Below are 24,693 nucleotides of genomic sequence, written 5' to 3'. Positions count from 1 at the left end.
TTTTAATAATATATACAATAATATATTGTATCAAACTTTGAAAATATCAAAACTTAGATAAAAATTAATAGCTACCAATTGGTCATAAAATTTAACCAAAACATATAACAACAGAAAGCAAAAGAAAGCAGACTTAAAGCTCACCAACTTCTTGAATTTGCCTGACGCAAAAATTGGCTGTTGTCCAGTGATAATAAAATTTACACTTCTCTATCCATTTGCAATTGAATTATAGTGAAAAAAAAATCAAACACGTCAAAATATAAATTTACTAGAAGTAGCTACATTAAATTCATTGGTCTATGAGACTCAAAATCCAGATATTCCCCATTTGCCTGGCTACCGTATCCATATATATCAAACATCCTATCATCTGAAGACATGTTCATGCCTTCTCGTCCTCTGAAGGCTTCCATCGGTGAAGCCCAAGCAGCAGGCGTTGATGGGTTTGAGCTTGACCCTTCTTGATTCAAACCAAGGACGGTTGGGTTCTGGGGTGAATTTCCAGCAGGTCTTCTGTTGGCGGAATTGGACGTTAGAGAAATAGATGTTGACTGCTGTTGTTGCATCTGCTGCTGGTTCTTGACCGGTGACTTGGGACGCAGTGCTTCTATATCTGAGGTTGTCTTCACCAAATGAGGTGCATCTGGGGGTGGATTTCGTCCTCCCCCACCTTGCCACACTTTACCATCCTTGTCCGCAAAGTTTCTAACATATGCCTGGAAAGCAACAAAATTCTCAGCATAAGACACGAAGCTTATAACTTTATGTTCCACATAGTTTTATAGCTATGTCAATGAGAATGGTTTTACAAATCAAAATATATTTGATAAATGCTATGTTACTCTTGAGTCTTCTATTTTGTTTAAGCATCCGTGTCTAGCACTCATGTCAGACATATGGATACAAGGAATTGACCTCCAAAGATCCCCAAACAAATGAAAAACCTTCAAAAAAAATCTGGGTAACATAGCTTATAATATGCTCATCAAGACACTATTTTCCTCAGTACAATGCAAATAACTTTTTTCCTTTATTTACTGCCTAAAATACTTAATTTCTTATATACCAACTGTGCTTTTTGAAATGATCAGCCAATTTCTCTAAAACACAGCAGCCAAGATGAAAACAATTCAATCATCGTTGTAAATTCTGTTTCGAAAGGTTAACATACCTCTGCATTAAAATTCGATGAAGACAGTCCTTTACCAACAGTAAGCCAACCTGATCGAATATTGTGGTCTTCACCAAATAGCTCAAGCCTTCTGCGACCAAGAGCAAAATGCTCAATGATTCGATACATATCTTCGGGCTTTTGAGTTGATCCTACAGCAAAGTTGGCATGAAATTTTTAAATATTGCTTTTCCACACAATCACGGAAGAAGTAAAATAAAGCATCAGATAGAGGAATGGGATGCCTACATCAATTTCAATTTGAAAAAAAAAAAAAAAGGAAATAGCATGCCTATGTCAAATGGTTGGGTGCAAAAGACCAATAAACTAAAATATATACACGAGTACTAACCATAAGAAGGTTCCTCCGCAATAATTACATCAGTGTCGATGTTGGCATGAATTATGTGACCGTCAGTACTACGACGAACTGTTCCTTTTATACCCATCAGGCAGTGTTCCTTCAGTGAAATGGTAACGTGAGGGAAAGTTTAGGAAAGAGTACAAGGAATGCGGATTGCCCAAGGAAATTCTATGATAACAGACTATAAAAGCTTTAAAATGTAGGGGGGAGAAACAACATTACAAACCTTTGAGTGCTGAAATATAGAATGAGAATCATGTCGTAGACCTGGAGTAGCATTTGTTTTGTTGGTCTTCACCCAGCATATATCCTCACATCTCCGGAAACCCCACTGTTACACAGAACAAACAGCCAAAATATACACAGAAGAAATACTATTACAACTATCAATTTTGTTACTGCTAAAGAAGAAAAGCCAAATCATATTCTAACTAAATTTTAATCATGTACCTTCTTTAAGCATTGACGACCCTGCTCGAGGCCCACACCATCACCCACCCAAAGGAAGATAAAGGATGGTGTATCAGCTATTGCCTATATACACAGTACATTTCTAGTTAGTAAAGAACAATATCTCTGATATCCATAAACTATGTAGAGAGAGTTTTCGCGGTTGCTAATATATAAGAACCAGCAACACTAGAGATGTTAGCATTAGATCATCAACTGCAAGACAATCTAACTGCTATTTTTTTTATTTTTTTTTTGGGGGGGGGGGTGGGGGGAGCAGTAATAGGTAACAACAAAATCATTTGATTACCTCAATCTTTAGATTCATGATCTCTTCAAATGTCCAGTATTCAATATGGTCAGCAACTCCAGGAGCCCGGTGAACATATTCTTCCCAAGGGGGATCTATAAGAATAACATCGAACTTTGTCCCAAAGAAATCCGGAGACAATTCAAATTCACGGAGGTCACACTTCATATACATGGGAGGAGAAGCAGATTTAGCTACAATCTCATCCTTTTTCTGTATAAGCTCCCTTAGCTTTGGATAGTCCTCCACAACATTGGTAAGCTCTAGCTCCCTGATGAAGTTCTGCGGTCGCATACCAGTATCAACAAAGTTTTGAGAATAATCATTTTGTTCTCCTCTGGAAGGTGCTTTACCAGGAGGACCACCAGTTCTAGGAGGAATCCAACCCCCAGATGTTCTTTCAGGCGGTGTTCCTCGTGCCATTGGCCCTGCCCCATTAAAGTTAGACAATGAAACATTTGAAGGTCCTCTTCCAGGACCTGACTGATTAAAGTCCATACCAGGGTTTGGCAGACCTCCCATATTTGGAGGAAACCTGGGGCCAGGAGGGACAGGAGAGAGACCAGGTGGAACACCAAGCATATTCATATCAACAGCTCGAGGTCCAGGCCAGACCACAGGTGGGGAAAACGGTGGAATGAAGACACCTGGAGATATTGGAGGGCCAGGAGCAGGTGACATACTAGGGTTAATTTGTTGCATGGGTCCAGGTGGTGGCATCCCGAGATGAGCAAAAGGAGATCCCATCATAGGCATTGGGAGGCCCATCTGTTGATTGTCCCTCCCTGAAGGCCTCCCCCTTCCTCCTCTGCCCATCCTACTCCCTTTCATACCTTGAGGAGGAACACGGCCAAAACTCCCTACATCTTGGTTCCCATAAGGTGGTTGAGATCCAGCACTAGAATTTTGGCCAACAAAGCCCCGCCCAGATGCAGTAAGTTTCTGGCCTCTCCCTTTCCCTCCGCTGTAATCAAGCTCATCATTTGGTACATTTGGATCTCGTGTTGAGTTACTTTCCTCAGTATATTTGTCCCTTGAATCTTCATCCAAGGGTCCAGAACCATACGCATCACTCCTCCTTCCTCTATTTTCTAGCAAATATGCCCACTCTTCCTCATTTGGGGTTGACTTCATGTCAGACTGCTGACCACTTTCAGTTCTCCGGGGAAAGTTGGATCCAGACTCTGCCCTTAAATAATCAAGAGGCTTGGTTTGGATCTCTATGACATCATAATTATAATTTGAGATTCCAAAATTTGATGATGTCTTGACAGCTTCACCTCGGTTTCCATCTTTTCTATTGCCTGGCCGACCATGAGGCCTTTCATTTTCATTCCTCTCCCGGCCATGCCTTGGCAAATCCCATTCCCTAACACGGTCATATGCACTGTCCCCATCTTTGGACTCTTTCTCATTATTACTCAATTGCCTCCTTTTCCAGTTTTCCTTTGAACCTTCTCGATCCCTAGTCCTGTCGCTCCAATTATCACCCCTGCTTTTGGATCTGTCATCCCTTTCGATTTCTTTTGTTTTGCGTTCTGAGCTTCTTTCAAAATCCATCTCAGTGGGATCTGAGTCTTGATAACGCCTACTACTTCTCTCAGGGGTCCTAGACCTGTTTGTTTGCCCTACTTCTCTTGAACTTTTATCCCTTGTCCATGTTATTCCATCATCATCGACATTGGATGATGCCCTTTCTCGACTATCAACATCTCGACCAGAGGGAGTTCTCTGCTGTCTGTGCTTCTCAATTTTCTCCCTACCTGATCTGTCTTCACGAGTCAATGGACTAGACCTATTGTCTTCTTCTAAGGCATCTGACCGACCTTTGCTCTTACTCTTCTCAGCATCAACTCTTCTCTCTTCCCTACTGCTGGATTTGGCACCCTTCTCATTGTTTGAATCAGCAGCAATGCTTTTACTCTCACTAGGCTCATTTCTAGCAGAAGCACTATTCTCTCTAGCACTGTCATACTTCAGATCGGAAGCTTTCCCACTGATCAAATCAGGCTTTTCATAAGTATTTTCTTCGGCTTTCCTAGAAGCATCTGATTCATCCCATCTTCTTCTGGAGTTCCTTGATAATTCAGAAGAGCTATGACCCTTATCACGGCTGCTTTCCCTCCTTTCTGAATACCTAGAATCTCTATCGAGTGACTTCTCTAGTTCTCCATCATGGGACCTTTCTTCTTTGCTTTTACTTAGTTTAGAGGCCACCTTCTTTCTGTCAGTCTCATCGGCCCAAGCATGTCCTTTACCACCGGATTTCTCAGTACCATCTTGTCTGCTTTCAATTTCTCCGTCCTGGTACCAACTACTCAATTTCTCCAAGGAACTTTCCTCTTGTTTTCTCCTGATCTGCTTGGGACGGGACGATTTAGGGGTATCGCAATCATCTTCATCAGTATCAGCTCTAGTGGAAGCACTTGACCTTTTACGGCTCTCACTTCTATCCCCAGAACTCCTCCTCCTTCCACTACTACCGCTTTCAACTCCCTCACCTTCTTCGACATTGCTACTCTTTCTAGACTTACTACACTTATGCTTCCTCTTACTATCAATTGCCTCACATTCCTCTTCATCCCCAACTGCCCTATCACTTTTCAAGTCTGAACTATCCTCTCTATCACGTCGTACATGACTACGACTGCTACGCTCAGGAGAATCCATTGAAACGGAGATTTATTTATTTACTTTCCCCTAGAAAAATGTCGAATCCACTATAAGTAGTGCCTAACGAGATAGATAGGAATTACATAAATTCAACAACGATTTCGGTCCTAAGATTTCAAATTGGCAAAATAAAGAAGGCAAAGAGAGGATTTAAAGGTGAAATTACCTGTACACTTACAAAAGGCATACGAGACCCGTAGCAATTGAGGAATTCAGAAGAAACTGAAGCAAAAATAATAATAAAAGGAGAGCGCCTACTTCTATTTAGGGTTTCAGATACAGGGATTGTTTGTTTTTGGAAGAAACTTGGGGGGAGGGAATAAATTAAACAAAATGAGAGAAAGAAGCAGTTGAAGGGGATGAGGAACTGAGCTTAGACGCCGGCGATTGAAGGCGGCGATATAGGAATAGGGTTTTAACAATATCAGAATGCGGCGGCCGATTCAATCGAAGAAACTGGAGGGGGTGGTGTTTTTCTTATAACGAGCAATTGTTTGTATTTGCACCGACACGCTACGTTTTAGGGAAGTTCATAATAATAATAATAGGGATAATTTAACTTTGGCTCTTCAAGTGGATAAGTAGTCCCACATTGGCTCTTGAATTTATTTTTTTCGATTTGATCCTTAAATTTGAAAGTAATTATTGATTTAAACTCATTATGTTAACGATAGTGAAAAAAAAAAAAGGATAATATATTTTTTGGCCTTTTAACTTGGTAAGTTGGTCTATATTGACCCTGGAACTTGACAAATAGATTTATTTTAGTAGTTGTACTTTTTTGTTTATTTTGGCACTTGGATTTAACAACTAGTCTATTTTGATTCCTAAACTTAAAAAATCAACACTCTCAGTTTGAAAAATAAAAAAAAAAATTTAGATGGTGACGTGATACAATCTCAAAGTGTCATTTTCAGTGTTTTAATAACCAAACTAATAGTTGAACAAGTTATATCACTAGTTCGACCGGTGTGATCGTTGGACCAACAATAATTAAATAAATAATTCAAAATTCATAAAATCTAAAAAAATTAAATATATATAAATCAGTTTTATTTGGTTTTTTAGATTTTTATGAAATTTTAATTAACTATTTAAGTATTATTGGTCTAACGGTCTATAACAGCCAGTATTTCAGTGACATTGGAAACTACGGTTTTTGAACTCCATTTTCCAATAATTGATTCAGTAAATATTATTTATTAATATTTACGAGTCTATATTAGTGTTATATTGAATCTCAATCTAATAATTTTGTTGATTGAATGGTTAATTAAGGTACAATGGCTAAATCGTAAAAACCATAAAAGTTAAATTACTATAAATTTGTACATTGAAATTCTAGTGGACTGTTTGGTTAAATTTTATACGGTATTTTATTATAATTTATAATTAAAATAACATAAAAATATTATAATTAAAATAAACAAATAGGTATGGTGGAAGGAGAGAGAATACATTTGTTCACCTTCCTCCTTTCCACCGATTTCTCCATCAAAGAGAACCTCTCTAGGGCTTTGAAGCTTTCGACACTTATTTAGTTATCCCAATTTAGTTTTTTTATTATTATGTTTTTGAAAATTTGGGATCTTGATTTAGCTCATTCAATGATTCATTTGTGAAACGATTAAAGTTTACAAAAGTTATCATTTAAGTATTCTTGAAGTTTTTTATGTTATTTGGTTATATTTGAAACTTAGATATGAAAAATGACTAATTTGTAAAGTGAAATTTGCTAGTTTTGAGTATAGGGATTAAAGTGTAATAATTTTAAATTTGGCATAAGATTTCTATAAATGTAGGTTTTGATAGACTGTAGAAGGATGTAATTGAGATCGATTTCAAAATCGAATATCAAATTTGAAAGTTATGGAATTTTCGGTTTTAGGGACTGAATTGAATAAATTTTAAAACATTAGGGATTATTTGATAGATAAAATTAAATGGTCATATAACTATTGATAATTTAATTAAATTATGGTTTAGATCGAGATTTACAACAACCAAAGGATACATGCGGAAAAGGGAAAATTGTTGAATAGTCCTTAACACCTTATCTGTTGTTGTTTTGCCAGGTAAGTTTTTATAACATAAATGTGATTAAGTTTTTTTGTTAAATTTTAGTTTTATACATATAAGAATGTTTAATTGGAAACTTCAATTAGCTACACAAGGTGATAATGAACTAAATTGCAAAGAAATGATGACGAAATTATATTTTGAAATTGTCTCGATGAACTTGGTAAAAGTCTCATACACATGGTTACAGGTGATTTTCGATGATTCCGAGATCCAACATTTGTTGAGGACTCGAAAGTACATGTGAGACAAGTTTAACTTGGACGAGTAATATGATGTTGTTTTATAGGTTTAGTCTAGACAGGTAACCTTACATGTATATACAACCCTGGCCAGGCTATTTAATGTGTTAATAAAAGGTTTAGCCGGGATAGGTAACCCGACACCAATGTATATGATTAGCCTAGATGAGCATCATATGTGATTTATACTTGTGTATTGAGCTCTTTTACAATGTTTCATCGAGTAGTTTAAAATAAGTGAAATGTGGAACTGATAGGCTATGAAATTAGCTTAATGTTTAAATTAAGGAGAATAAAGGACTTGAATAACAAAATTTGTAGTATACATAGATGGAAGAAATGTGGTTGAATTAGATTTAAAAACTATAAAATGTCAACCTTTGTATTTTATGTCTGATAAAGTATACCATCTCACCTTATTGGAACTGTGTTGGTATTATAGGTAAACTTATCATGCACATTAGTTTTAACATATGATTGTTAATTGAGATAAGTTAGAATTCTGGTCAATAGTTTGCTTATCAACTTGACCCTGATACCATGATAGGATAACATAACTTGAACAGTGGTGGGAAGCTAAAGAAAAATTAAGCAAAGAAAAAGAAATTCTAAATATAAAATCGAGAAATTTCATTAACTGTACTCCATCTATTCTCAGATTTTCAACTTATTATTTATAAGAAGCTAGGTTGTTACAACTAAATTTATTAAAATGTAATTGCTTTTTAGTAAGCACTCGCATGAGTGGTTGATATTATGTGGATACATTTATGGACGTTTTATAAGCATACATACTCAAACATATATAAGTCTTTTATTAAGTTTGGTGTCACGAGTTAAGTGATACCAACTTACTCATTATATTGAACCCCCTCATATTTTACAATGATAATTATGTCATTTAAATTTTAAAAATACTTCGTTTTTATAATAAAAATTCCACATCTTATAAAAACTTTTTTAAGTTTACCATTTTATGTGTATGCTATGCCATTCCGCATACAAAATTTATATATTTATTTTATAAAAACAAAGTATAATATAATTTATTTTTTTGTAAAAAAACTTATGATATAAAAACTATATGTAGGTTCATATAATTTTCTCTCTTGTTTTTGTAATCGTGAGGTAAGCTTTTGTTGTCAAGCATCTGCTTTAGGGTCAATCGATGGCCATTCGATCTCATCCTACTTCCTTTCCTGTTCCAACCCACCAACTGTTGACCTTATGATTGGCGCCAATCACTCTTGTTTCCTTCTTCTAGTTTCGTTTCTACCTCACATTTTCTCACCAATCAGCTCTTTCTCTCCTCTTTCTCTACCTTTTCTCCTCCTTGCTACCTCTCATGACTATTTTTGGTGTGGTCCTTAATAGGGTGACCATTGTTGACCTTGCCGGAAACAACCACCCTTTCAATTCACTTTCCGCCTCTCATCTTTCCTTTTCCATGCCCACATTTTTTCTTGCAAATTTCCTCCTATCATCCCAACAAGTTCTTGTGGAATAATAAAGTTGGACTTGGGCCTTTCTTGTGTCTCTTTCCGTGTGGGAGGTCTCTCGAGTCTTTGTACTTGTGTTTGGCTCCACCCTTCGATGGTAGTTTTCTCGAGCTGCCCGCGTTTAATGGAACAAGCTAGCTAGAAACGGGTCCATTGCAATGGGGGCAAGTCAACAAAAAACAAAAAACATTTCAATAATCCCCATGTTTGTATTTTGAAAGTAAAATGGATCTGTTTGATAGGTAATTTATTAAAAAAAGAATTCATCTTAAGTTTTCTGTTTTGATGAATCAACTATTACCAGAGTTATAAATGGACAATGAGAGATAAAGAACCCAAATTTTTTTTTTTGGCATGACAGGGCTCTATGCATCATTGCGGCTTCACCACATTGATGGCCAAACATCAAAGTATACCAAAAAGGGTTTTCACCTTTGCTTCCTTTGAATAGACAATGACGGCGGGGTTCATGTGAAAATGCTCTCCTCAAATTTTGGTTTGTTGACATCTGAGTCTTAGCTTGTTTTGTTTGTAAGGTCTGTATTAAACTTTATATGTATGTATTTTGCATATGGTGTCTTGCACTAATTGTACATTTGCTCAAAGCTTGGTCCTCGTTTACTTTCCTTTCTTATGTATGGTTTTACCACATCTAAAAATTTATATATTTTATTTTATTTATTAAAAGATATTTGATTAACTCGTGTATCAATTCAATTGGAAACTTAACGGTATTAAGATAAAATATTGATTTGAAAACAATTTTATAAAACACTTAATTTCTCATCCCTCAAATTTTTTGTGCCCATTCCGCGTATAAAAAAAAGAAAAAGAAAAAGTCATCTACAATAAATGATATTAGAAACCCACCACCAAGATAGGACTAAACTACAAAACCCTGGTAATACGTAGTATGATATGAATTTGTGGACATTGTCACTACCATTTATTGCGTGTTAATTTGACCGTCGTCGGCTTCAAAGGCCAAAACGGTCCAATTGCTTTAAATACAACGTTCCCAATAGACTCTTTCAAATTCGAGTCCTTTCCACAACGGGAAATCGAAGATTCATAAACTCGTAAACTAAACGCGAGATAGCTTTAAAAAAAGAAATTAATTTATTCTATTAAAACGATCACGTGTATGACAATATTTGATATATTGAAACGCGTAAAAAAAAAAAAAGAACAAAAATACTTAAGTGTTTTTCCTTTTTTATTCAAACCTATTAATGGGATATTTATCTAACTTTTTTTAAATTTTATTTTCATTTTTTTGTTAACATCTGAGACAGGTACAATAGATAAAACATTTTTAAAAATTAAAAATAGGAATTATTATTAATTATATCTATTTTTCTTTTAATTTATTTTACTCGGTGGCCGTCTGCTGGAACAGCCTCCCTCTGTTCTCTTTCCACTTGGATCCCAACACCCAATCATCATTTTCACTTTTTTTTTTTTCATTTATCAAAACCCTCTCCCCAATAGCTCGAAGGTAACTTCTTTCTTTATTTCAATCATTTTTTTTGTCAATCAATGGTTCGCATTTTACTATTACTGTTATCAGAATTATTGAGTATAAGAATCTTTTGCTTTTGTGTATACATTCTTTGGTGTGGGAACAGCACTATCACTTTAGTCTCTTTCAAATTTTGACTTTTCTTTTGCTGGGTTTTTTTCTTCTGCATTTGGCATATATACATATTGTTACTGTAAAAAGAAAACCCGTTTATTATCTGCATCTTTCTCTGTGTGTCTGTGCCGCTGTGTGTGTTTTTATTAGTTTATACCTCATGGCTTCTTGGAACTCAGTTTTTCTTTCATGGCTTAAGAATTTCAGTAATATTTTCAAGGTTTGTACTATTTTATGACTTGAATTTTTTTTAACTTACAGATTGAGTTTCATATCTTGATACTTTAAATATAGCTCACAGTTTAATTATTATTTTTAACTGCTCTTATGTTATGAATGTTCTGTTTTTACTTGATCTAGTTGTTTTATTTGTATTTCCATTGTTCCTGTATAATTGGTTTATGCTTTTAGTATGGTAGAATATTGGTATGAATGAATAATTGTGATTTGGGAGAGAATCATGTTCTTTTTTCTTTTATAGTTTCCGGTAACTAAACTCTGGAATTTGGGGGATTATACTGTCTGGAGTTTGTTCTAAATGTTTGTGAGAGTATTTCATTTTGTTAGAACTTGTTAGAAGTGTTATATGTAATTAAAGTTTGATGATTTACTATTTATACATGTTATGGTAAGTTATGGTGCTTAATTATTCAATTATTGGCAGTAATTTTTTTTCTTGTAAACCATACTGATTCCAGTTAGTTTATTTGCTCCTTTCAGTTAAGACTAAAAGAATCTAGGATTGAAATGCATATCACTATCAATTATTACTAAGATCTTATCTTAAGATCAAGTAAAGAATAGACAATAATTTTTTCCCCAAAATTTGGATATTGTCTTTGATGCTGACATGTCACTTTGTGTCGATATATACTGGAGATTCTAGATAGAGTGATGGTTTAGTTAGTTATGTACTAATAGGATTTTGTTATTGATTATCTGATATTTTATTCAAACCAAAACAGAATCCTGAGTTTGGTTTTTGTTCAATTTGTGGCTTTCTAACATCTAACTATAAGTCTTTCATGCGTAGAAGCCATCCATTCATGAGTTTTGTGCTTCCTGTGCATGGGAAAGTATGGTTGAACTATTTGATTCAGTTAAGATAGTTCCCATGCTTTATAGTTTTCATCTATAGGGTTGATCACCGCTATTCTTCAACATGCAGTTTACTAAAGAGATAAAATCTCAAGGAATGTGATCTTTACCTCTTGTTTCTACTTATTGTCTGTTCTATCTATGGACTGATCTCTTAGCTATAAGAAAAATGCTTTTTTAAAAACATTCATACATATATGCCGGCTATGTGCTGCTTATCTGTCCTCCACTATCTTCTCTTAAGCTCAAGAACCATTCAGAAGTTAGATACAGTGGAAATTTAAACCTGAACACAAACTTTCCTAATTCAAGGTGTAAAGGGATGGAATTTGGTGTGTTTGGGGTTGTGGGGTCAGGGGGAGGGTGGTTCATATTTAATCCCTGAAGATCGATTGGTTGTAGACTAGGATTTATCAAGCATGAGGGTGGAGAATCCTGCAAATGCTAGTCATTGTTTGTCATCCCCTGACCTTCTTCCATTGATAGAACAAGGGAATATAGAGGTATCGCATTTTTTTTCTTTTAAATTTGAATTACCAAAACCTTTCTTTGACCTTAACATATCGGAATATTCAAGCATGCAAATATCATAGGTTAAAGGTATATGCTGGCTTTAAATGTCTCTTTTGGAGGAGAGTGATGAATACTAGGCATCCTTGTTTTAACAGAACATAGTTGAGAATGTTGAGATGGCCAACTCTTGCTGTGTTGCTTTTTTCTTTATCTTGTTGGATATTGGAGTTGTAATTTTTAACTTACTCTCCTTGACATACTTTTCATTAAATTTTTTTCTTGGGAGTGAAGTGTATATATATAAACGGACAGTAATCCTGCCAATGCTGTATTCAATTCAAAGTTCTGAGATGAATCATACAAAGAAGTCAAGAAACTTTTCATTCCAGTTATTTTCTTTGGCATAAGGTTGCTTATGCTGCTTATCTTTAATCCCTTGAGAAATATGTATTGCCTATGATTTCTGATGGAATTTATTTCTGTTGTTTTTCTTGTTTACTGGTGGATTTTGCATCCTATGATGGTTGTGGTCATTTTCCTTCTTATTGTGCCTCTGGGAGGATCTTATAATTCATAATATTAACAGTACTTTGACATTCATATTTTTAAACAGTACAAAATGGATGAAGTCCAGCTTGGTTCACATACTATAAGGTCCCATGGTCTCACCATTGCAAGGACACACATGCATGATTGGCTTATTCTTGTATTGCTTGTGGTGATATGGGTTGTCATCCTTATCATTCATCCATTTTATCGCTTTGTTGGGAAGGATATGATGGATGATCTAAGATACCCCTTACAAAGTAATACAGTTCCTGTTTGGGCTGTGCCGGTAAATTCGGTTTGCCTTATTTTCTGTATAAGAGCTCTTTCTCTGAAATTCTGCCTGTCTCACTCTTTCCTGCCCCCCCAATATTTAGATGTATGCCGTTCTGTTGCCCATGCTGATTTTTATCTTTGTGTACATTCGTAGAAGGGATGTTTATGATCTTCATCATGCTGTACTAGGTAAGTGTAACTTTCGGATATTTCTCTGTTTTATTAACAACATTTTCTTCTGCATTGTTGAAAAGTATCATAACCTTAAAGCGATGACTAAAATTCATTTGTTAATGCAGGCCTCTTGTTCTCCGTTCTAGTGACGGCTGTTATCACTGATTCGATAAAAAATGCAGTTGGAAGACCTCGGCCAGACTTCTTTTGGCGCTGTTTCCCAGATGGAAAGGATGTATGCCTCTGTAGACCTGCTATTCTCAGAATATAAACTTTTTAATGTCAATATTTTAGCAAAGAACTCAACCTTATTACTTCTCAGGTTTATGATAAATGGGGAAATGTCATCTGTCATGGTGATAAGAGTGTCATTAGGGAAGGGCATAAAAGCTTTCCAAGTGGGCATACCTCTTGTAAGTCCTCTTATATAGGCAATTAATGTTCATATTTGTTGAGATAATGAATATTTTCAGATTGTAACCATCGGAGGATATCTGGATTCGTTCTTTAGGGTCCTTTGCCGGGTTGGGTTTTCTTTCACTTTACTTGTCCGGAAAAATCAAAGCATTTGACCGTAGAGGACATGTTGCAAAACTATGTATCGTTTTTCTCCCTTTGTTGGTTGCATCACTTGTGGGCATTTCTCGAGTGGATGACTATTGGCACCACTGGCAAGATGTCTTTGCTGGGGGTCTCCTAGGTTGGTATATTGCTCATACTATGGAGTTGTTTTCATTAATGACTTCGTCTATTAACTTTCTTAAGACTATCATTTGTAGGGCTCGTAGTGGCTACATTTTGTTACTTGCAGTTCTACCCGCCACCATACGATGCAAATGGTATGCACCAAAAACTCTTTTTTTTCTTATTACCAAGTTGATTCTACATGTTTCATACATTACAGAAAATGCTTTACTAGTGAGATTCTGCAAAGCATACAAGGAACATGGTTAGAATATCATCTTCTCCTTTAATTGTAAAATGGGAACACGATAACTTATGAATCTCATGCTACAAAATTTTCAATGCATGGTTGTCGTGAAATTTCTGTAATATTTACCTTTCTAGGAGGACATATAAATTTTATATTACATAAATTGATAAAAGTACCATGAAGGCCCCCTTGTATTACGAGTCAGATCTCAGCAAAAATATGTGCATATTAGTCCTTATACGTTAAATCAAAAAGAAAATTGACCTTTTTTGTTAAAAAAATTCATCCCTCTGTACTGTTAAAAATTGGTGTAGCTGACGGAATAACCAGATAGTGACACGTGACATGTCACGTATACATCATACTTACATACGATGGCTAGTTTTAATAGTAAAAATGAATGAAAATTTTAACAGACGACTAATTTACCCATTTTATTAGTAGAGGGGCCAAAATGCAATTTGACTTCTAGTACAAGGGCCTCCACGGTACTTTTATCCACATAAATTCTATTATGAATTTCATTTTGAAGTTTTAATGTGTGGTTGGTTGTTGTGAGTATATGATTGTGCATTGTAGGAAAGCTACTTCCTTTTCACTTAAAATCCTCCTTCCCACCTTCCCTTCCATCTAGCAACGGCTAGTTTGATTGGTTACAGAAGCTTTTTTTGCCATGATCGTGTACTATGTTACTCGAACTCTTCATGTTCTCCTAAGTACCCTTGTGTTTGACTCATGCTGACATGATCCTCCAAATATCTGGAAAAAGAATTAAACTGTTGAGCATATGTGTGAGCCATACTTTTAGACTTGAACGTCTTATCTGAACTGTTGCACGGAATTGTTTGTAGGTTCAGGGACTTATGCTTATTTCCGAGTAATCGAGGAGTCTACTGCAAATACAACAAACACAATCAATGCCGCGAATCTTCCAAATGCAATGACCGGAGAGATTCGGATTGCGAACCAACAAGAATCAACCGATAATGGATTTATGGGAATGCATTTAGCACGCAATTCTAATTCAGTGTTGGAAGATGTGGAATCGGGGAAAAGTTAACTCGGTGAGTTTCATGTTCTAAATTCGTATGTAAATGAGGAATACGTTGTATATACGTGCACCGTCTCGTAGTTATGGATTCTATTGCTATATTATTATTGTATAGCCAATAACAACACTACTATTAAGTAGCACAGCTTTTCATTCTGTTTCTCCTATTGGCTTAGATGTGAGGACTGAACAAAATGAAAAATAAAAATAAAAAAAAGTAAAAAATAAAAAAATCCATGCCATGACTAGTGTTTTGCTATGTTATCAAATTCGAGGTGAGTGAAGAATACGGATATGTATACGGGTATCTTCAATTATTTCAAAGCTTTTTTCATATATTTTAAGAATTATATTTTTCATATATTCATGAACAATGATTATTTCGATTGTTTCTTTCTTCTTTTTAGTTTTCTTCAACCATAAATCTTAGTTTAAACCCCATAATATAAAATTTTGAATTCCAACTAGTAAGATGTGTAAACAGTATGTTTTCCTCTATGAATATATATATATATATATATATATATATATACACGTTACTCATGTATTAGAAGTTTGATTGAAGTTATCTCTTTTCTCAAAAAAAAAAAAAGGTGTAAATTGGTCTCTGTACATAATATCATAGAGTAAATTAATTTTTTTGTTAAAATTTTATTTATATGTATTGTTAAAATTAATGTGATTGAAGTGATATCGAGATGGTGAATACATATGTTGATGTACTATTAAAAATTGTTTTGTTCTTTGATCTATATATAAGAGAACAAAATAAAATCCAATTATATATTTATTTCATTGATGACAAGTGACAGGTAAACACCCAAGATTCCAGGCACCAAAAAACGGAAAAAGTCCTGATTCTAATTTATACAAGAATCTCAATTGTTTTCGGCTTCATACAGATACCGTCTTACTTTATTTATACTTGTATTAAAGAATCTTTAACTAATTGATTTTATTTACTCATTTCTTACTAAATTGTCAATAATATGCAATTTGTAGTTGGCAACTATAAACGCAATAATTGACTAACCAACGACTTTTGTCAATAAAATATATCTTATTCTTCATTAAATCAAACACCATTTGATAAGGACACCATAATTGTCAGTAATTAATTATTAATAATAATAATAGCGCCAGAAACATGAATTTATCATTTCATCATAGTTATGTAAGACAATTTAGCCAAGGATGACAGTTAAGGATCGGGACAGAAAGTTCAAAATTTTATGTTAAAATCATTCAATTGAATTACTATTTTTCTTTAAATAATTTCAGTATAATTAAAGAGTGTGGTTACTTACAGCTTAGTGAATTCAGTTTTAATTTTTTTTATAATGACTCATAATTTAATTTAATTATATATTGTTAGTGTATTAAATATTCATACTTTCAGAAATAATATTTGATGCACTGATGATATATAATTTTATGAGTTTTAGTGAATTATGTTTTAATTTTTCTTTTATGATGTGTCATATTTTAGTTCACTAATAGTGCATAGAATTCTGTATTGGTAGTGCAACAAATATTAATCTATTTTGAAATGATTAATGTTTGGTGCATTGATGATGTATAATTTTATGAGTTTTTAGTAATAAGTAAATTCTGTTTTAATTTTTTTAAAAGATGCGTCATAATTTGATTTATTCATAGCATATACCGTTAAATATTAATCCATTTAAAGAGAAGTAATATTTGATACGTAAGTATATGCCGTTTTCAACCAAACAAATCATCACATATCATTGATTTTAAATTAAGGAATTAAATGGGTTAATGATTTTATTGATGAATTTTTGTATAAAAGAAAACTATCACCCCAACTAACGCTTTTGTGAGTGAATGCCCTGATTACTACATTGCATTTGTCATTAGAAGAAACCCAAACCCTTTTAATTTATTTTTTCCTCCATATATGTTAATTTATTATTTGTTAAAATCTAGAGCACAAAAAAAAAAAGAAAAAAAAGAGAACTTAAGTGGTATTGAAGAGTTAATCACAGTAACATATTCCTAAATTGTAACCCTCATTTTAAATTAGTTCTTAGATTTCAAAATATTTTAATTGCATCTTTTAATTATAGATGTTATATCAATTATGTCTTTTTTAATTAAAACAGATAAATAATACATCAAATTTTATGTAGCTAAATTTAAAATGAATACATAAAACATTGTCGTATAACTTTTAAAAGTAAAAATTAAAAAAAATAGTGAAGGAAAAACCTTAAAATTAAGAAATTAAAATTTTATTTTAAATTATGTCACATAAGATATAATGTGTGATTTAACAGTTAAACTAATGATTCTAGTAACAAAAAGATCTAATTGATATAACATTAATAATTTAAAAATACATTTTAAAATTTGAAAACTAAACTAAAATGAAGGTTATAAATGCAATTAAGTGAAAATTGAATAGTGGTAGTGGTTGTTGGTTATATAACAATATATTAGGCAATATATCTTGATTGAAGAGGGCCATAGTTAGTTAAAGCTGTGAAATTGAAGCAACAAACAAACAAAAACAAACCATAATAATTATTCCTATTATTTATCTTACTTCAAAATGACTTCGGCATAACCATATCTTTAACTTAATAAAATCATATAAAAATTAATCCATATATTTATCAATTGTTATGAAAAGGAAAGATATGCGTTGAAACGTTTTAACGCATAGTATTATTATATAAATGACTGTCGGTATATAAATTTGGTTAAAATCAATTTTGAATTTTAAAATTTTAGTCTCAACCCAAACAATATTAATTAAATGCGTAAATTATATACTATGCATACAATTGTAAATTTAGTCCATCATTCTAAGTCTTTATACTTTTCAAAATTTAAAATTTCAATCTAGATATAAATTACAATCATTAATCCATTAACTAAATTTTTAGTAAGTAATATATGAAAATAGTAAGCTACCATGGTATTACACGTAAATAACAATCGTTAATCCATTAACTTAATGAATTTAACAATTAATGTTTGGTCAGGATTAAATTTTTATAATTCTAAAAGTACATAGATTAAAAATGACTAAATTAAAATACAGAGACTAAATATCTAACTTTCATAAAGTAGAAGGATGAATTGTAGAATTTAACCTATAAATTTATACATTAATAATATATTGAACATAATATTACCTCCAACATTTTCTTCTCACATCCTTTCATACCACGCCAAAACATTCTCGCCAACCAAACACCTATTCCCCACTCATCTCTCTGTAAGCTAAAAAATTCTCCATATAAATATTTTAATCCATTATTATTATTTGTCACCTCTAACTTCAAGTTCACAGTTCTTTATATTTAAACACCATTAACGGTTTCGTAAGCTTTCTTGTGGGAGGAGACAACATTTTCCAAGTGTTTCATCATGGAGAAACTGACATCTCCATCTTCTAATAAAACCACCACCACCACCATCGCCAACTATGTATCACCACCGTTATCTCCGCCGCTTGAAGATCTAACGACCGACTTCTCTACAATGTACGACTTCATTTTCTCATCTACACTCCCTGAATCACTTTCCATTACGCCTTCTACTTGTTCCTCCTCCTCCGATGATCTGAAACAGCTCGTACCGGGCGATGTGTCCACCGAGGACCGGCTCAACCAGGCTCGTCTTATCCTTGAGTATCAACAATTGTGTGATCACTTCGACCTTTGTGTTTCTCGCTTACAAGCTCTCAAGGGAGAGGTTGAAAAGCTTCGTAGAGAGAACAATGATCTTCGGGTAGCTAACATTGAGTTGATCAAGCTGTTGAGCCAGTCGTCTCAAGCTGCCATGATTAATAGAAACCTCCATTGGGAAAAAGTGGCGGATTTGAACGAGAAAAGATGGGAGAGGGGGCTGAAGAAATCATTGCCCAAGAGTCTTTCATTTAATTCATGTAACCATATGGAAAGAGTCGTCAATCCACCGCCGGTGAGTTACTCTCTTGTTTTTTTATTTTATTTTATTTTATTTTTCATTTTCAGGGTTACTTCACCAATATCATACATGAATTTTAGAATTTTAATCCTTAGTATCATAACAATCAGAACTTTCTGTTGTAATTATTGGATTTGTGCATTGAATGTTTGCTGAAATCTGACATGGCATAAGTAAATATGTTTGTACCTACATCAACAATAAAGATTTATTGTAGGTAAAAATAATATAGAGGTACTAAGACCTGGATTGCATTTTATCTTTTCAATTTAAAAAATAGGAAAATTAATTCAATTAGGAGCAAATCAGTCATTTGGTTAAAAAATTCTCCTTTTGTATCGTTAAAAGATGGTTCTTGTATGTTAGCATGAGGTATACATGGATACATAACTGTTTGGTTATTCCATCGCTATACCGGTTTTAATAATAAAATGGATGAAATTTTAATAAAATGACTAATTTGCTCTTTAATCTAACATATATAGACTAATTTACCTATTTTTAAATAAAAAAATACAATGTAGCCTCTATGTGATACTTTTACCGTATCTATTGTATTATTAACATAAAACATGTAGCATTTATATAATACTAGTAATTTAATGATTGAATTATAATATTGGAGAGGAGAGAATTTAATCATTTATTATTGAACCTACCGACTTACAACAACCATCACCACTTCAACCTTTAATTTTATTGGCAGCAGAAATGATTTAATTTTTAATCACGTTGAAAACATTCTATTGGACCATATTGAAGCATTTTCTTTTAATGTATAGTTGGATAATTTAATCCTTAATTAATAACCTTAAAAATAATTCTAATTATAATATCATGCAGCCACGAGTACATGTAGCACCAGTGACAAGAAGAGAAGAGAAAGGCATTGAAATGGAGGTATACAACCAAGGAATGGTGAAGACAGAGCTATGCAACAAATGGCAACAGACAGGTACCTGTCCCTACGCTGACCATTGCCAGTTCGCCCATGGTATCACTGAGCTACGTCCGGTTATTAGGCATCCTAGGTATAAGACCCAGGTTTGTCGCATGATCCTTGCCGGCGAAGCCTGTCCGTACGGTCACAGGTGCCACTTCCGTCATTCTCTTACAGAACAAGAAGAACTATTAATTTCGCCTTAATTTCAGATTTATTCAAACTATAAAATTAATGTAAATATCTTATTTCGCATGCAAACAAATAACAGTGTCCAAAGTCGTAATTATAAGACAATAATATTTAGATTACATGTGTGGAAGGAAACTGTTTTATTGATTGTACGTTATGCAAGAGAATTGTTTATAGAGGAAATATTTGATGTTGTAATACATGCAAAAAGAATAAAAGAAAATTATATATATTTTTTGTATATTTGATTTTGAGTTAAATAATTGAAAATAGTTATCTTCTGTTCATAAACTTGAAACTTTATTTTTGTATGGATGTGTTTCAGCATATTTGTTTCACATTTAAAACAAAAATATACATTTCCATAAATTTTATGTTATCTAATAATATATAGGTGGAAATTTGATGAAGGCATTTTGTTAGTTGAAATGGATCTGTTGGTATCATTTGGCTTGATGCTTAAAATGTTGTTTTTGTACAATATTGTGTTAGCTGTGTGTCGGTTAGATTACATGATTGCTAGCTATAAGTCCATGCATCAAATTATTCTATACAAAAACAAAAATTCATATAAAATAATATAATAATATAAAACATATAATTATAAATATTATATAGCGATATTAATCAAGTTTATAAAGTTAACATACCTACATTTAATCATAAATATTACAATAATATATTTTTCATTACTCCTACATAAATGAGATCCAATACAACTATTTATATGTGTATTTGTTCAAGGATTGTATTATCTCTCAAAGCTTGAAGACTTACTCGATAGGAGGATTTAAATAAAAATATTAGACTAAAATGAACTCGAGCAAACAATTTAAATCCATTTAAAATACAAATTAAAATTGGGTTCTAAAATTTAAAATCTAACTCAATCCAATCTATTTTTAGGTTTAATAATATTTTGTATGTTTTCTTTAATAAGAAAGTTATATATATTATAATATAAATATATACTGGAAGTAAAAAATGTATGTAATTATAAAAAAATTAAAATTTTAAAAAATATATGAGAGCTTAAACAGGTTGAAAATAATTGTTGACAAATATGAGAGGAGATTTGAATAAAATTTTAGGTTGAGCTGACTTTGGGTAATTATAGGCTACTTCTCTATTACTATTGCTGGTGAAAAATATTTTTAGAAATACATATTTTCTAAAGTAATAAAAAGTGATGTGAAAAAATGTGTTTATTAATACTTCTATTGGTGTCAAATTGCATTTGAAAGTTAAAATATATTTTTAAACATATAAAAAGTAAAAATTAGTTAAATTTTATGATATTTAAATAATTTAATATAATGATACATAAAATGTAAATTTTAAATACCTTCTAAGTAATTAATGTAAATTGTTTGTAAAATTAATGATATATGAAATATTTTTAAAAATAAATATAATAATAAATAAGATTTAAATAATTTACTATAATGATAAATAATATTTAAATAATTCAATATAAATATTTAAATAATTTAATATAATATAAAATTAAAAGCCAAAACACCTAAATCTCAAACTTTATATTTAGGTGGAAAAGCACTCTTCCGTCACACCTTTGACTTGCTCTTCATTGCTTTGCGGTGGAAAATCACTTTTAACCCAAATGTGCTTCTCCACCACAATGGAAAATGCACCCTATGTATGATATAATATCATACATAAACTTGATACAATCGACGTTGAACATTTTTTCTTACGTTATATTATAAAAGGTTAAAATATATCATAAGTCTATATACTATTCATAAATTTAGAATTTAGTCTCTCTATTTTTAGATTTCAAAATTCAGGTTCAATTATAAACACAAATTTTTTTTGCTAAATTTGTTGATATGGCATTTTGAAATAAATATAATATTCACTTGGTAGCCATGTAACTAAAAAAGACGTTATAATGAACCTAAATTAACAAAATAAATTTAACAATGTTAATAGTTAATCATGAATTTTGAAATTTAAAAGTAAGACTATATTCCTAAAAAATATATATAAGATCTAAATTTAAAATTCATGAAGAGTACAAAACACTCATAACAAATTTCATCATTTATAAAATATCATATATATCACTACATAATATAGTAAGTGTATTACATATATAATTATTAATATACTATATATTATAATATTGTATGTATTTATATATTAAATTTTTATCTAATTTAATTCAATTAATATGATATTAATCACGTTGATAATGTTAGTATATATGTCACTAATAAATAATAATACATAAAACCTATAAATATAATGTAATTTTCATTAATCCTATACTATAATGAGATTCATGATATAGGATTTTCAAATAAAATTTAATAGTTGACGAGATATGCAAAACTTAATCAACGAGTGTAATAAATGTTTAAAAAATTTCTAAAATTTTGGATATCTATGAAATATTAATTTATGTGAGTTATAATAATAATAATAAAAAGTTTAGGATTAAAGCTTGTCTTTGGATGAGTGGTGGTTGTGGTGCGGTGAATCTTTTATCTTACAATTATAATAATTAATATCATTGTTACCGTTGTTTTAAACGTTACCGAAAGTAAACGCACTACTTATCTAAAAACTCTGCTAAGAGATGAAAATTTAATAGCTATTAGCACGTGTTGGAATGGAAGAATTTTTTTTTTTTAATTTCGAATATCTAGTTATGAAATGCTAATTTATAAGAGTTGAAATAAAAGAGACCTTTTGAAGTGGTTAAGAGACTCATTTGAATACATTCAATTTAAAATATATTTTTTAAAATTATAAATATCTAATTATGAAATACTAATTAATTTATGTGAGTTGAGATAAAAAAATAAAAAGAGGAGAAGATCTATTAGCATTCTGTAGCGACGTAAAAAATTTCAGCTTCGCTTGGTCGCTAATTGTGGCGATTTATTAAAAAAGTTTGAAATTTGACGTTTGATTTTTTGAAATAAACAGGGAGTCGCCACCGATCCTTTTTCCTATGTGTGATCGGACACCTATTAGATCTCTTATTAAAACAAATAAAAGGCTCAGTTTAGGTCTACGTTAAAATCTAGAGAAAATTTAGGGTTCGGGAGTCGGTTACGCGCGAGGAAGGTATTAGCACCCTCGCGACGCCCAAAATTGGTATCTTATAAACAAGTGTTGTCTTAATTTTTAAAATTGCGAGTTCAAAGTAACATTGAATTGTGACCGAGTAAAACACGAGAATTTCAAGTTCGTTTTCTTTTGAGAAGGATATACCGTTTTAACACGAGTCGATTGATATTGACCCAACATAGCGATGAAATCGATGACATAGTGTTTAAATCGGTACGTTGCCTTGCTTATTGAAATAAATTAGGAAAAAGATTTCCGTTTTAGATGTAAAGCAAATGGATATAAAAAAAAAATAGACAGAAATACATAGAAGCAAATAATAAACGTGACAATAAAATCAACGAACACTAACTATGCATGCAAGATTAAATGTAGTTATAGTATCAAATATGAGAGCACAATGAATACGCATATGTAAAAAATGACATTTAGAGTAAGTTACATAAAACACATATATAGATAGTGATAATGCCGAGATATACCATATATAATATTTGAAATGATACTTAAGATAGTAAAACGTAATTTGTAATGTTAAAATATACATGCATAATATATACATATACTCATATAAAATAAATATTGAAAAATGCATGCACATAAGAAATATACACCAATATATATATACTAATATAATAACACTAAAAAGAAATAAATAATACAAAATATTGAAATGAAATAATGGACACTACTATATATACATAATATGGTATTAAAATATATATATACATATAATAGTATTTAAGAATATATACATAAGATAATGTGGAAATACGCACATGGGCAATATAAAATATATACATGGAAATATATAAACAATATATAACTAGTAATATCAAAATGTATACATGATAATATATAAAAAAATATTAGAAAATATATGTACATAATATAATGTGAAAATATATATATAATATAATTATTAAAATATGATAATACAACATTAAAGAAAATATGATACATATAAAATATAATATTTAAAGTATATATGACATATATATATATATATATAATATAATACCCAAGTATACTAAGTACATATCATATGTAAAAGATACTATACTATACATGTACTATATAGATTATAATTAATAATAATACATAATAGGAAATAATAACAAGATAATTTGAAAATAAACAATAAACTGTCCAAAGGACTAAATTGAGCACCAAACAAAGTTTTAGGGCTAAATTTGAAATAAACAAACCACGGGCGAATTGTGACTCGCATGTGACTTAGAGGGACCAAGAGCGGAATATCCCATTTATTAAAGCACTGCATATCGATGGGGGGCTAAATTGAAAAGCATGAAAAATCCCAGGGCCGAAATAAAAAGACAAAATACTTAATTGCAAAGGTTTGAGAAAGCGGAAGGGCCAAATGCGCAAATTTTCCTTCCGCTCAGAAACACGCGGATCCTAACCTGGAGCAGGTCGGGTCGACCCGACCCGTGTCCAAAACGACGTCATTTTATTATTAAAC

The 24,693-nt window shown here is 31.9% G+C and overlaps 3 protein-coding genes across 7 annotated transcripts; 2 read left to right on the top strand and 1 right to left on the bottom strand.

Annotated features, from left to right (window-relative positions):
* Positions 1-133: 133 nt before the first annotated feature.
* On the bottom strand, positions 134-5,550 carry LOC108451389 (N6-adenosine-methyltransferase non-catalytic subunit MTB). Of its 3 annotated transcripts, none has more exons than XM_017749095.2 (7): positions 5,138-5,550; positions 2,299-4,998; positions 1,989-2,072; positions 1,765-1,869; positions 1,527-1,635; positions 1,175-1,326; positions 134-719 (listed from the first exon to the last, which is right to left on the bottom strand). In XM_017749095.2, exons 2-7 carry the CDS (start codon positions 4,966-4,968, stop codon positions 282-284), a joined length of 3,558 nt encoding a protein of 1,185 aa, XP_017604584.1. In that variant the 5' UTR covers positions 4,969-4,998; positions 5,138-5,550; the 3' UTR covers positions 134-281. The 3 variants fall into 3 exon arrangements, with proteins under 3 accessions (XP_017604584.1, XP_017604589.1, XP_017604578.1); XM_017749100.2 differs by having other exon boundaries at positions 2,299-5,031; positions 5,138-5,538; XM_017749089.2 differs by having other exon boundaries at positions 2,299-5,538.
* Positions 5,551-10,122: 4,572 nt separating this feature from the next.
* On the top strand, positions 10,123-15,252 carry LOC108451026 (putative lipid phosphate phosphatase 3, chloroplastic). 3 transcript variants are annotated; one of them, XM_017750327.2, is made up of 8 exons: positions 10,123-10,289; positions 12,652-12,873; positions 12,962-13,049; positions 13,160-13,269; positions 13,357-13,447; positions 13,546-13,734; positions 13,814-13,873; positions 14,820-15,252. In XM_017750327.2, exons 2-8 carry the CDS (start codon positions 12,658-12,660, stop codon positions 15,026-15,028), a joined length of 963 nt encoding a protein of 320 aa, XP_017605816.1. In that variant the 5' UTR covers positions 10,123-10,289; positions 12,652-12,657; the 3' UTR covers positions 15,029-15,252. The 3 variants fall into 3 exon arrangements, with proteins under 3 accessions (XP_017605816.1, XP_017605094.1, XP_017604512.2); XM_017749605.2 differs by lacking the exon at positions 10,123-10,289 and adding an exon at positions 10,310-10,647; XM_017749023.2 differs by lacking the exon at positions 10,123-10,289 and adding an exon at positions 12,013-12,028.
* A 2,965-nt stretch (positions 15,253-18,217) lies between these two features.
* On the top strand, positions 18,218-20,402 carry LOC108486233 (zinc finger CCCH domain-containing protein 14-like). The gene is made up of 2 exons (XM_017790173.2): positions 18,218-18,973; positions 19,823-20,402. Exons 1-2 carry the CDS (start codon positions 18,419-18,421, stop codon positions 20,123-20,125), a joined length of 858 nt encoding a protein of 285 aa, XP_017645662.1. The 5' UTR covers positions 18,218-18,418; the 3' UTR covers positions 20,126-20,402.
* The last annotated feature ends 4,291 nt before the right edge of the window (positions 20,403-24,693 follow it).

Source organism: Gossypium arboreum, chromosome 7, assembly GCF_025698485.1.
Source record: "Gossypium arboreum isolate Shixiya-1 chromosome 7, ASM2569848v2, whole genome shotgun sequence".
In the NCBI taxonomy this organism is placed as follows: Eukaryota; Viridiplantae; Streptophyta; class Magnoliopsida; order Malvales; family Malvaceae; genus Gossypium; species Gossypium arboreum.
This window is presented reverse-complemented; position numbering and strand designations above follow the sequence as displayed.

Bases quoted from the DNA above. Each gene is read 5' to 3' on its own strand.
- LOC108451026 (XM_017749605.2), top strand. From the start codon at position 10,588: ATGGCTTCTTGGAACTCAGTTTTTCTTTCATGGCTTAAGAATTTCAGT. The intron at 13,270-13,356 runs GTATGCCTCTGT...ATTACTTCTCAG, and splicing joins GTTTCCCAGATGGAAAGGAT to GTTTATGATAAATGGGGAAA. The intron at 13,735-13,813 runs GTTGGTATATTG...TATCATTTGTAG, and splicing joins CTTTGCTGGGGGTCTCCTAG to GGCTCGTAGTGGCTACATTT.
- LOC108451389 (XM_017749095.2), bottom strand. From the start codon at position 4,968: ATGGATTCTCCTGAGCGTAGCAGTCGTAGTCATGTACGACGTGATAGA. The intron at 1,636-1,764 runs GTTTGTAATGTT...ATTTCACTGAAG, and splicing joins CTATATTTCAGCACTCAAAG to GAACACTGCCTGATGGGTAT. The intron at 720-1,174 runs GTATGTTAACCT...GTTGCTTTCCAG, and splicing joins CATCGAATTTTAATGCAGAG to GCATATGTTAGAAACTTTGC.
- LOC108486233 (XM_017790173.2), top strand. From the start codon at position 18,419: ATGGAGAAACTGACATCTCCATCTTCTAATAAAACCACCACCACCACC. The intron at 18,974-19,822 runs GTGAGTTACTCT...AATATCATGCAG, and splicing joins GAGTCGTCAATCCACCGCCG to CCACGAGTACATGTAGCACC.